Raw genomic sequence first — 13,118 nt, 5'->3', positions numbered from 1 at the left:
TTACGTATCAGTCTGTCTAGTTTTATTATTTTTGAAATAAATTTAGAAATAATATATATTATTATTTATTAAATAAAAAATATTTTAAATATTTTATATAATTAAAATAAAATATTAGAAATAATTAAAAAATTAATTTATGTTTTAATATTAATAAAATATTAAAATATTATTATAATTTATCTAAATATATTTTATAAATATGGATGTTTCCGTGTCTGTGTGATAAAATTTTAAAATTTGTGTCGTGGTGTTTTATATTGTATGTGTCCCCTTTATCTGTGTATTATAGGTGTATACATATCTCTATTTTTGTTAGTTAATACTTAATACTTGTAATTGTCCAACCCAATTATTGGGATAACATTATTGATTAAAGTAACTCAATGTTATAAATTTGAATTGTGATGGATGGGGCTATCTTACTGTTCAGATATACCGCTAGATTACCTTAGTATATGGTGCGCTAAGTTCAACTTATATAGTCTTAAGGCGTTTGTATTATATATACTTGAGATAAGATCATGCATGCATCATCATATACACTAAACAAAATACTTAAGCCATTATGAGATCTACGGGTGAAAGTGGGAGAGACTATTTTACGAGGGATCGTGGCTCGACTTATTTTATCAAGGATTAAGTATGATTTTTATTTTTAAGGTATAAGTTGATTTTTTTTTGTTTTTAACTTTTTTTTTTTCATATAAAATCGTCTCTAAAATTGAATTTGGTTTTAAAAACGTCATTCGGATTAAAATACACTTTTTTTTTACTAAAATACTTCATTTCTATTCTTCTTTTTCTTTTCTTCCATGGTAGTAACATCTGTTTATTCGTTTTTTTCAACTAAAATTTCAATAGCATTTTAACTAAAATTTCAACAATAGAATTTTAACTAGCAAATATCATAAGCAGAAAAATGGAATTAGAATCAGAAGTAGAAGAAACAGAAGTAGAAGAACAATAAAATCAATCAAAATAGAATAAGAGTCAACAATAATGTGATTAACAAAATCAACAAATTTAACAATGTAATTAATTAAAAAAAAAAACAGAAGTAGTAATCAACAATGTAATTAACAAAATCAACAAATCAGAAATAGAATTGGAACCCTAAGGAGGAACAGCAACGACATACGAGGAACAACGACGACATGTGAGGAGCAGCGATGAGCTAAGCGAGGACGCGAAATAGCGGCGACACGTGAGCTAGCGAGGAGGATGAGCAAAACGGCGACGCGGCGGATGGCCTCCTCGCCGATCTGCTGGCGTTGACGTCCGTCTTCTCTTGTGGGCGTCATTGCCACCTTCTCTTCCCCCTTCTTCTTCTTCCCTCCTCCCACCACCATGATTCCCTTTCTCGTTCTCATCCATTCTTTTCCTCTTCTTATTCTTCTTTTTTTTAATAATTTTTTTGTTACGAGTAATTTGATAATAAAATTTAAGTAAAAAAGACGATTTTAAAACCAAGTTAAATTTTAGGGACGATTTTGTATTGAAAAAAGGATTGGGGACGAAAAAAATGTTCGGCCTATATTTTAGGGACCAAAATTGTACTTATCCATTTTATTAATCAGATTAGGTTTGTGTTTTTTTTATAAAACTTATTAGTTAAAAAAGTTAAGGTATAAGCTTTTAAAAAAGTTTATAAAACTCGTTGAGCCGACTCATCAAAATATTTTTTTATAAAAATAAATTATTCTTAATTTAGATTTTTAACTATTCACTTATATTAAACACATAACAAAACTAAAAAGAATCATTAGTCAAAATTAGTTAAGATTGTAGTTTTTTTGTTCAATAAAAAAATTTATGAATTAAAACTATGGTTATAATATGTGATTAACGATTGATATATAAATGAATTATGCTTTACAAATTATGAATTATGAATTATAAATTTTAGAATAAATTTAATGTCAATTTATATTTGTTAAATTTATTGTTTTAAATTCTAATTCACATAATAGATTTTTTGAGTAAGTTCGTAAACTTGTCGGATTTTAAACAGATTAAATTCAAGCTTATAAAAAAACTTATGAAAATAAAAGACTTAGATTTGACATATTTATTTACGACATGACTAATTTCATCAAAGTCAAAATTCGGGTCAACCCGGCCCATTTTTTTCCCGACGAGATCACAAATTCAAGGAAAAAAGAACAACAAGCAAGAAAGTACAGCAAGGTGCACCGCAAGGCTTAGTTGAGTGGCAATTATGTTTGCTTTGTTAGGAGGTGCATCAAGTTCAAATCCCAACTGAGGTTGGTTGTTGTTTAAGAACCCATAATATCCATGGTAGTGTGTGTGAGTGTATTGTGTGAGTGTGTGAAATATGGATATAATGCCTAAGATTAAGGGTTGTTCAATCCGCTTGACAAAAAAAGAAAAAAAAAAAAAGAAAGTACACCAAGGTCACATCTCCTTTTTTTTCATGTTTGATGATTAATATTCTTTTGGCATAGTAGTGTGGATTTTTTATTTTAATAGGGAAGAGTGAAGAGAGTTTTACGTTAATGTTACAAAAAATAGAGTTTTACAGTATTTTGGGGACGCTGTTCTGTGCAAACACAATATACAGAACACGTATTGTACTGACAATACGCAGACTGTGTATTTACAATACGTAAACTGTGTATTATAATTTAATATTAAAATAATACAATACGCAGTTTGTGTATTATCTTTATAAATTAAAAAAAAATTTGATCTGACAATTCGCACTCTGCGAATTCTATAGCTCCCAAAATTTTATAAAACACCATAACTTCCAATATTAAAGAATTACACCCATTTTTATCCAATATCCAAAAAATAAAAAATATTTGAAAATAAAAAAAATAAAAAAATGATCTTATTATAAATATATAATTATAAATATTATATATATGAAACTATAAATATTAAATTTTAAAAATAATTTTAAATTATTATATATCTACTTAATATTATCACAAAATAAATATGAATAAGAAATTAAAGATTATAGAAGAGAGCCATGAGGTGGCATATATATTAGAGAATCTAAAGAATAAAAAGAATATATACCAATCCTATATGAGTCACTATTATATACACACATATTATATACACACATATGATACATATACGTAGTTGATATATATATATATATATATATATATATATATATATATATATATATATATATATATATATATATATATATATATATATATATATATATATATCCAGTTTTACTAAAAAAATTAAAAAAATAATATTTTCATGTATTATATATAATATTTTAAATAAACTATATTTTGACAAATATTTGATAAAAAAATTATATTATATAATAATATTTTTAACAAAAATAGCTATTTAATAAGTATTGAATATAATAATCTAATTATTTATCAAGTAATATAAAATAAAATATAATTATTTCATATTTTTATATTGCAGTTTAAAATATTATTTTAATATAATTTTTTAATATTATAAAATTTTTTTTTTCATAATAATTAATTTTAATGAATACAAATATTTACATTTTTTGTATTTATATGTTTTATATTTTTAATTACGTAAGTTTGATTAGTTTAGGTCTTACTAATATAAGTAAATATATAATGTGCTAGGTATGTATTTAGAATTATATTATTTATTTTATTTTTTAAAAAAAATTAAAAAAACAAAAAGTTTAATATTTTTCTGTATTATATATAATATTTTAAATAAATTATATTTTTAAAAAATATTTTGATAAAAATTTATATTATATAATAATATCTTTAACAAAATTAATTAGTTAATAAATTTTGAATATAATAATCTAATTATTTATCAAGTAATATAAAGTAAAAATTTAATTATTTTATATTTTTATATTACAGTTTAAAATATTATTTTAATATTATAAAAAAATTTTACATAATAATTAATCTTAAAGAATAAAAAATACTCGTATATTTTATTTGTATTTATATATTTTATATTAAATTATTTAAGAAAAAAATTCTGTTACCATTTAAAATATTGTATATTAAATATTGTCATTTAAAGTATTTATTTATGTATTAGGATATTCTGTATTTATTAGAATTTATCAATGTTCTTCTTTTATATTAGTCTTTGATTTTCATCTAATAAAATCTAATGGTCTATATAAATATGGCACATCTAATAAACACATAGTTATTGTGCTCATTTTAGACATACTCTCAATATTTTGCTATAAAATAATTTCAAGTCTTTTTTAATTTATTTTTCTCACATCAATTAAGTAATCGTACAATAATAAAATTTCACTTTATTTTATTAAATATTTTTTTCTCTCTCCTGATTATTTGTCTTTGAACAAATCATAAACATATGATATTAAAAACTAAAATTTATTAGATATAACTAGATATCATATTTTTTATTTTAAAATTTTAATTTGAAAGTATTTTTTTTATGAAATTACATGGTTTAATAGTTAAGAGGCCAAAATAGGTTTAAAACAGTATATTGGAGGCCGTAAGGTTGTCGAATTTATACATATTTATGTAAATTTATGAAATTCACTCAAACTCATTCAACTTATTCAAATCTAAATTATTAATTATTAAATTTATTTATTTTATTAATCTAAATTCATAAACTTGTTAGAATTTAACAACTTTACTTTCTACAAAATAAAATTCATAAAAGCAAATTATGAATATATCAAATCAAAATTTACAAAAAAAAATTACAAATTTGGTCTCAAAACATAAAAGATTAACAAAATTATATATGAAAAGAATATTATTTAATTGTTAATATTAAATACACACTTTAATTAAGATAGACTTTTTATTTATAGTGAACTGTTACGGCCCAGGATTTCCGCGAGTCAACCCGACCCGAGCTCCACCCGGCCCGACTACGCGTCTCTCAACCGACCTGGACACGCGTCCCGTACGGCTCTCCCGCAGCTATGGGACAACGTCCTTGAGAATATGGGCCTGCCCTCCAGAGGGGCCCACTACTGACATGTATATAAGGGGAAGACTGACTCTTCCCCCAAGGTACGTCACATCCCTACACCACCCTCATTCCGCCTGCACATATTCTGACAAGAGCGTCGGAGTGTCTTTGCAGGTGGCACCCCCCATTTTTCTCACACGAAGTGCTCGGGAACTCGCACCCCCTGGACTGGAAGACTGTGACCCGACGAACCCCTTCCTTCACAACAAATCCTAACCCGAACCGTCCGGTAACCGACCTACCGAACATTGGCGCCGTCTGTGGGGACTCGTCCATGGACTTCGTGCTAGTCCAAACTGGGACAGGCTACGAGGCCGCGCCCCCTGTGCCTGGAGGAGGCGCCGTCCCGACGGAAACTCGACAACAACAGAGGTCGCCTCCAAGGGACACGACGCAAACTCACGAAAGACGCCCCTTTGGAGGGACTGGCGACAACCACGCCAAGATAATGCAAGAGCTACGCCATAGGATGCAAGACTTAGAACGCCGGCTAGCCGAAAGAGAACGCGACCAACGCACCCCAGAGCAGAGCCCCACTCGCTCCCGTTCAAGGAGCCGCTCGAGGCGCTCACCCAGCCCCCAATACGAGTCGGAGAGCACCGGGGGACGGGGGCGAGCCAGAAGAAGAAGTCGGGACCCCATCATTTACTCCCGACACAAGAGGCGGCGTGCGTCGAACAGGGGCGAAGAGGACGCCCGTCGGGAAAATGACGAGCCGAGGAGAACTACCCGGGGACCAGTGATAATAGGAGCGACCCCTTTCCACCGTTCCGTACTCGAGGTCCGGCTGCCGAAACACTTCGACAAGCCAACGGACATGAAGTATGATGGAACACAAGATCCCCTGGAACACTTAACGGCCTTTGAGGTCAGAATGAACCTGGAAGGGGTGGGAGACGAGGTCAGATGTCGTGCCTTCCCGGTCACCTTGGCGGGCCCAGCGATACGGTGGTTCAACAACCTCCCGCAGGGCTTGGTGACCCAATTCTCCGACATCAGCCACGCCTTCTTGGCTCAATTCACGACCAGGATTGTCAAAGCCAAACACCCAATCAATTTGCTAGGGGTGACACAGAGACCCGGAGAGTCGACCAGGAAATACCTGGACCGTTTCAATGACGAGTGCCTGGAAATTGACGGTCTAACGGACTCGGTGGCAAATCTGTGCTTGACGAACGGGCTCTCCAATGAGGACTTCAGGAAACACCTTACCACAAAGCCCGTTTGGACAATGCAAGAGATCCAGTGCGTGGCCAAAGAGTACATCAATGACGAAGAAGTCAGCCGGGTCGTGGCTGCCAATAAACGGCAGCCCGCCTACAACCAAGCCCGACACTATGAAGGCAGAGAAAGACCAAAGGAACACGCCAGGGACGGCGGTCCGAGTAAAACACCCAAACCGTTCCCCCGAGTTGGGAAGTTCACCAATTATACCCTCCTCACGGCATCAATCACCGAAGTTTACCAACAGATAGCGGAAAATGAGATACTGTCAAAGCCCCGACCTCTGAAGGACAGGACCGGAGGAAACAAGAACCTTTACTGTGAGTACCACAAGGGTTACGGGCACAAGACCCAAGACTGCTTCGACCTAAAAGACGCCCTGGAACAAGCTATCAGGGATGGGAAACTTGCCGACTTCTCCCACCTTATACGCGAGCCGAGGAGACGCAACCGGGACCATGACAGCGAAGACAGACCCCGCTCAACAAGGCGACGACAGGAACCAGAGGGTGACGACCACGGCCTCACGGTGGTAAACGTGGTAACGGCCAGGAACACCGCCCCAAGGTCAAGGTCGGCATGGAAAAAAGACGCCAAGGTCCTAGCGGTCTCCACCTCGTCTGTCAGGGGTCCCCGGGGCCTCCCACCCATCTCCTTCGGGCCAGAGGACCAATGGTTTGACGAGGCACCAGAAAGCCCGCCCATGGTCATCACGGCCAGGGTCGGAACGGGCCTCGTCAAGCGAATCCTAGTAGATACGGGGGCAGACTCAAACATCATGTTTCGAAACGTTTTCGATGCCCTGGGACTAAGAGACGCCGACCTGACGACCCACCAGCACGATGTGGTAGGGTTGGGGGACCATTTCACCAAGCCGGATGGAATCATCTCACTCCCGACCTCCGTGGGACAGGGGCAGAAGCGACGAACAGTCATGGCGGACTTTGTAATATTACAAGATTCCACGGCTTATAACATCATCCTGGGGAGAAAAACCATCAACGACCTGGGGGCGGCCATTAGTACAAAGCTACTGGTGATGAAGTTTGTCACCGATGACGGATCCGTAGGATCCATCAAAGGCGACCTGGAAACGGCAGTCGCTTGCGACCACGCCAGCCTTTCTCTCAGGAAAAAGTCCAAAGAAGCATCCGGGGTCTTCCTTGCTGACCTGGACGCCAGGATAGACGACAAACCCAGACCAGAGCCAGAAGGAGACTTGGAGAAGTTCAGGGTCGGCGAGGAGGACGATAAATTCACATTCATAAACAGAAACCTCCCCCATGAGATGAAGGAACCTTTGATGAAAATGATCAGGGCTAATGCCGACCTCTTTGCCTGGACGCCTGCCGATATGCCCGGGATAGATCCCCAGCTCGTATCGCATCATCTGGCCGTCAAGGCAGGAACCAAGCCAGTGGCCCAGAGGAGGAGAAAAATGTCACAGGAAAGGGCAGAAGAGGTAGCTAGGCAGACGGCCAGCCTCCTCGAAGCAGGATTCATCCGGGAATTGGACTACTCGACTTGGTTGTCGAACGTGGTCCTGGTTAAAAAACACAATGGGAGATGGAGAATGTGCGTAGACTACTCTGACCTCAACAAGGTGTGCCCCAAGGACTGCTACCCCCTGCCTAACATTGACACACTCGTCGACGCAGCGGCGGGGTACCGGTATCTGAGCTTCATGGATGCTTACTCAGGATACAATCAGATACCGATGCACCGACCCGACGAGGAGAAAACGGCGTTTATAACGCCAGGGGGAATCTATTGTTACAGGGTAATGCCTTTTGGTTTGAAAAACGCTGGGGCCACGTACCAAAGGCTGATGAATAAGATATTCAGTGAACTCATAGGCAAAACAGTAGAAGTCTACGTGGATGACATACTCGCAAAGACCGCGCGACCCGACGACCTCCTGAGCGACCTTGATGGTGTTTTTTCGTCACTAAGGCAGCACGACATGAGGCTTAATCCGCTCAAATGCGCGTTTGCCATGGAGGCCGGGAAGTTCCTGGGATTCATGATCACTCAAAGAGGAGTGGAAGCCAACCCCGAGAAGTGCCAAGCAGTTATCCAGATGAAGAGCCCGGGTTGTATCAAGGACGTCCAACGACTTGCCGGGAGGCTAACGGCTTTATCCCGATTCCTCGGAGCGTCGGCAGCGAGAACCCTACCTTTCTTCAACCTAATGAGAAAGGGAATGACGTTCGAATGGACCCCAGCGTGCGAAGAGGCGTTCAACCACTTCAAGGAGATCTTAGCGGCACCACCAGTTCTCGGAAAACCCAGAGCCGGAGAACCGCTCTATCTCTACTTATCAGTAACCGAGGAAGCACTTGCCACAGTGCTCGTTAGAGAAGAGGGGAAGACCCAACAACCCGTTTACTTCGTGAGTAGGGTCCTCCAAGGACCAGAACTGAAATACAGCAAGCTGGAAAAACTGGCGCTAGCACTCCTAGTCTCCTCCCGAAGGTTAAGACAATACTTCCAGAGCCATCGTATAGTAGTGAGGACGGATCAGACGATTCGCCAAGTACTGCAAAAACCTGACCTGGCCAGTAGGATGATGACCTGGGCCGTCGAGCTCTCCCAGTACGACCTACAATATGAGCCCCGACATGCAATCAAAGCCCAGGCAATGGCAGACTTTCTGGTAGAGGTGACGGGGGACCCCCCCGAGGAAACGGGCACACGGTGGAGGCTCCACGTGGACGGGGCCTCCAACCAAACGTCCGGGGGAGCAGGGGTCATCTTAGAAAGCCCAGCAGGGGTCATCTATGAGCAATCGACCAAGTTCGAGTTTCCAGTGTCGAACAACCAAGCAGAATATGAAGCTCTCTTGGGCGGACTAATACTAGCTCGGGAAGTCGGAGCGACAAAGGTCGAAGTATGCAGCGACTCACAAGTTGTCACTGCGCAGGTAAACGGGAGCTACCAAGCCCGGGACCCCCTCCTACAAAAATACTTGGAAAAGGTTAAAGAAATAACAAGTCAATTCCAGGAATTCATCGTCCAACATGTCTCAAGAGAAAAGAACACACGTGCGGACCTCCTGTCCAAGCTGGCGAGCACAAAACCAGGATCGGGTAACCGGTCCCTCATCCAAGGCATGGTGAAGGAACCAACGGTCGCCCTCCATTTGACGAAGTCAAGCCCCTCATGGCTAGACCCCATCACTAACTTCCTGGAGCTCGGCAAGTTGCCTGAAGATGAGAAAGCGGCCAAAGTTTTAAGAAGGGAGGCGGCCAGATACGCAATCATACAGGGACAAATATTCAAAAAGGGACTCAACCAGCCCCTATTGAAGTGCTTACACCCCGACCAAACGGACTACGTGCTTAGAGAAGTCCATGAGGGGTGTTGCGAGCACCACATCGGGGGCAAGGCTCTAGCAAGAAAGCTCATCCGAGCCGGGTACTATTGGCCAACAATGATGAAAGACTCAAGGGAATTTGTCAAAAGGTGCATAAAGTGCCAACAAAACGCCAACTTCCACAAGGCACCAGCCTCCGAGCTAAGCTCTCTTACGACTACTCGACCTTTCGCACAATGGGGAGTCGACCTCCTGGGGCCTTTCCTGATCGGCCCAGGACAAGTCAAATACCTCATTGTCGCCATTGACTACTACAACAAATGGGTGGAGGCTGAACCGCTGGCTACGATATCGTCCCCCAACTGCCGGAAGTTCATGTGGAGGCAGGTGATAACATGTTTCGGTATCCCGGAGGTCGTTATCTCAGATAATAGGACCCAATTCACAGACAAGAAATTCATGGAGTTCCTCTCTGGCCTAGGGATAAAATAGAGGTTCTCCTCGGTAGAACACCCCCAAACAAACGGGCAGGTAGAAACTGCAAACAAAGTCATCCTTCTTGGTCTAAAGAAGCGCCTAGACAATAAGAAAGGAACATGGGCTGACGAACTCGCCTCCGTCCTATGGTCTTACCGGACAACCGAGCAAAGCGCCATGGGGGAAACTCCTTTTCGCCTAACATACAGGGTCGATGCAGTGATACCCGTCGAAATCGGTGAACTGAGCCCCCGACTACTACTCACGGGCATGAGCGAAGCGGTCGAAAAGGACCTGGTCGAGGAAACAAGGGAGATGGCTCGCTTATCAGAAACGGCGCTGAAACAAAGAATAGCCCTGCGTTACAACACTAAAGTCCACAAACGAGATTTCGAGGAAAGGGACCTCGTCCTGCGACGCAACGACGTCGGCGTCCCGACCCCAGGGGAAGGCAAGCTGGCGGTAAACTGGGAAGGTCCCTACAGGGTAAAGGAAGTACTCGGCAAAGGTGCTTGCAAGCTCGAAAGACTCGACGGCAAGGAAATACCCAGAACATGGAATGCGGGTAGTCTAAGAAGGTTCTACTCATGACCAGACGACTCGCCGACCTGAGAACCCAAATAAATAGTAAATACTCGCTTTGTTCTCATGATGATCTGCCTTTTCATTTTATCAAATACTCGCCATATTGATTAATTTGCTTAGCTAACGACTAACTCATACTTGTCAAAAATTTTCGTACTTGTCCACTACTTTCCTACGTGCGCCGCGCACGAGTGCGCCCTAAAACGGCAGACTGGGACTGATCACCGCGGGGGCCATCTTCCTTATGGCCAGAGCCAACTACGACGACAACACGACCACGGCGATCCAAGCCATAACAAACATAAAACGGGAAAACGGGCGCGAGCCCACCCCCGAGAGAAATAACGACAACAAATATAGTAAACGGCAACCCGGCCAAACGACTGAATAAGTATAACTTATAAAGAGTCAAAACAAAAAATGAGCAATAAGTTGTTCAGCAAATGCGTTACAAAATATCCTAAGTTACAAGACTTCACTTCCTCGGCATGTCAACAATCTTTCCGTCCTGGATAGTCTTGAAAACGCCAATTGACGACATGTCGAAATCAGGAGCTGCGATCTTTAGCTGAGCCTTCAGGGCATCTTCGGTCATCGAGATGGCGTTCTTCCCTTGCTCCTTGGTCACTTTAAGCTTCTTCTTAAGCTCTGCGGCTTCGGCTTTAGCGGTTTTTGCCTCTGAGACGGCCTGCTCCCGCTCTTTCTCCAAGACGGCAACCCGACCCTGAGCGGCATTCAACTGACCCTCCAAGGTCATCTCACGCTCAAGCAGCCGGGCCACGGTCTCATCGGACGCCTTCAACCTCTCCGCAACAAATGACACTTTCTCCTCAGAAGCACTAAGCTTTCCCCCCATCTCGGACAGCTGACCCTGGAGGAGTTCAACTTGGGCCTTGAAGTCATTGTTCGCTTTAACAGAGGATTCAAGCTTCCTCCGGAGCGCCTCCATCCCCGATAACTCGAATTCAGCCTTCCGAGCTATCACGGCTCCACGAAGCAAGGTCCGGTACATCCACCTCGCCTGCCCGGACAGATCGGTCCCATGAAAATGCTCCTCCGTCCCGGGTATCAGCTGTGAGTCAATAAATTTGGTAGCATCAAAGTTCCTTTCCATTATAGTAAGGGCCCCTTCCGGGCTGGAAGACATCCTCTGCCTCTTGGGAGTATGGATGAGCTCCACGTCGCTATCCGGCTTGGGGGTAGAAGACGCGTGCCCTTCAGCGGGCCCCTCTTCACGAATAGGGGAAGCCTGGACCCCTGCAGTCTGTTTCTCTGACACGCCGGTATCCTGGGGAGAAGGCACAGCCTGATTCTCCTTCTCCCCAGAAGGACCCCCCGACTTACCGGCATCCTTTTCTTCGGCATTCTCGTCGTCACTCGCTTCAAAAAAGGTCTTCATCAGATTCTCAAGACCAGTCACGGTGGCAGACATTTCCACTACAGCAAACAACAGGCGCATTAGTCATTAGATCGGGAAAAGAAAACAACAATAAACAAACGTAAACAAACAAAGAAGACAACTCACGGATATAGCTCCTGGCGGCCTCTCGTTCACCCATAAGAAGATGAGGGTTCACGGGGTTCTTTTCAAAAATGGCAAAAAGTACATCAGCTATTTGCTTATCTACAGGCGACAACCTCTTGTACGTCACCTTGATGAAGGGATTCGACCCCGCCCCAAAACTCCAATAAGTCTGGATAAGGCGCTCCCCTTCCAACGACAACCAGAAGGGGTGACGACCTTTGACGGGACGAACTTTGAAGTACTTGTCTTTAAAACCATGGTAGGAGTCCTCAAAAAGGCCAAAAATTCTGCTACCCTGGGCGGAACGGAAGGAGAGAAACCCTTTCCTCGCCTTCCCCTGTTTGGAAGGGTTGGTAAGGCTGAAGTAGAAGAGGAAGACGTCCACTGACACCGGCAGCTCTAGGTGCTCGCAAACCATTTCGAAGCAGCGGATCGAGGCCCAGCTGTTCGGATGAAGTTGAGAGGGGGAGACGGATATCCGGTTCAACAGCGCCATTTGGAAATCGGAGAACGGTATCCGAATGCCAACTTGGGTGAATATGGACTTGTAAAACCAAATCCAATCAGGGACACGAGGAGAGTGGAAGTTAAGCTCATAAATACGCTCGTGGGGGGCGGGAACAATGGTCTCATAGTTGGCCTCCTCGTCCGTCCCCCCACATAAGTAGCCGGCTCGCCGGAACTCGGTCAACTCCTCCAAATCCATTTGGTTGGGCGAGCTCCTTATATCGTCAGTCACCCAGGCGTACGGGTCGTAGGCCGCGCCAGATCCAGAAGACCGAGAAACGATGCGAGGCATACCTACAGCGGGGTACCACTCCGTTAGACTATGAGGTCGGGAGTCCATAGAAACCCAAAAACTACACCTTTTCAAACTCAAATCATGGCCGAATACGGTTAAAAGCTACGCCTATCACGCAAATCACCTAAAACCTACCCAGGAATGGTACCCCTCCCTTAATTCGTCTACCCCACCATTGGAAGGTCATTCGGCAAAAGTAAACCAAGCATGCA

General features: G+C 41.9%; 1 protein-coding gene across 1 annotated transcript; it reads left to right on the top strand.

Annotated features, from left to right (window-relative positions):
* The first annotated feature begins 5,251 nt into the window (after positions 1-5,251).
* Positions 5,252-10,585, top strand: LOC140180208 (uncharacterized). The gene is made up of 5 exons (XM_072220652.1): positions 5,252-6,521; positions 6,576-7,245; positions 7,333-7,747; positions 8,159-8,857; positions 10,049-10,585. Exons 1-5 carry the CDS (start codon positions 5,252-5,254, stop codon positions 10,583-10,585), a joined length of 3,591 nt encoding a protein of 1,196 aa, XP_072076753.1.
* The last annotated feature ends 2,533 nt before the right edge of the window (positions 10,586-13,118 follow it).

This window comes from Arachis hypogaea, chromosome 16, assembly GCF_003086295.3.
Source record: "Arachis hypogaea cultivar Tifrunner chromosome 16, arahy.Tifrunner.gnm2.J5K5, whole genome shotgun sequence".
Lineage (NCBI taxonomy): Eukaryota > Viridiplantae > Streptophyta > Magnoliopsida > Fabales > Fabaceae > Arachis > Arachis hypogaea.
This window is presented reverse-complemented; position numbering and strand designations above follow the sequence as displayed.

Bases quoted from the DNA above. Each gene is read 5' to 3' on its own strand.
- LOC140180208 (XM_072220652.1), top strand. From the start codon at position 5,252: ATGGACTTCGTGCTAGTCCAAACTGGGACAGGCTACGAGGCCGCGCCC. The intron at 6,522-6,575 runs GTGAGTACCACA...TCGACCTAAAAG, and splicing joins AGGAAACAAGAACCTTTACT to ACGCCCTGGAACAAGCTATC. The intron at 7,748-8,158 runs GTTAAAAAACAC...TCACTAAGGCAG, and splicing joins GGTTGTCGAACGTGGTCCTG to CACGACATGAGGCTTAATCC.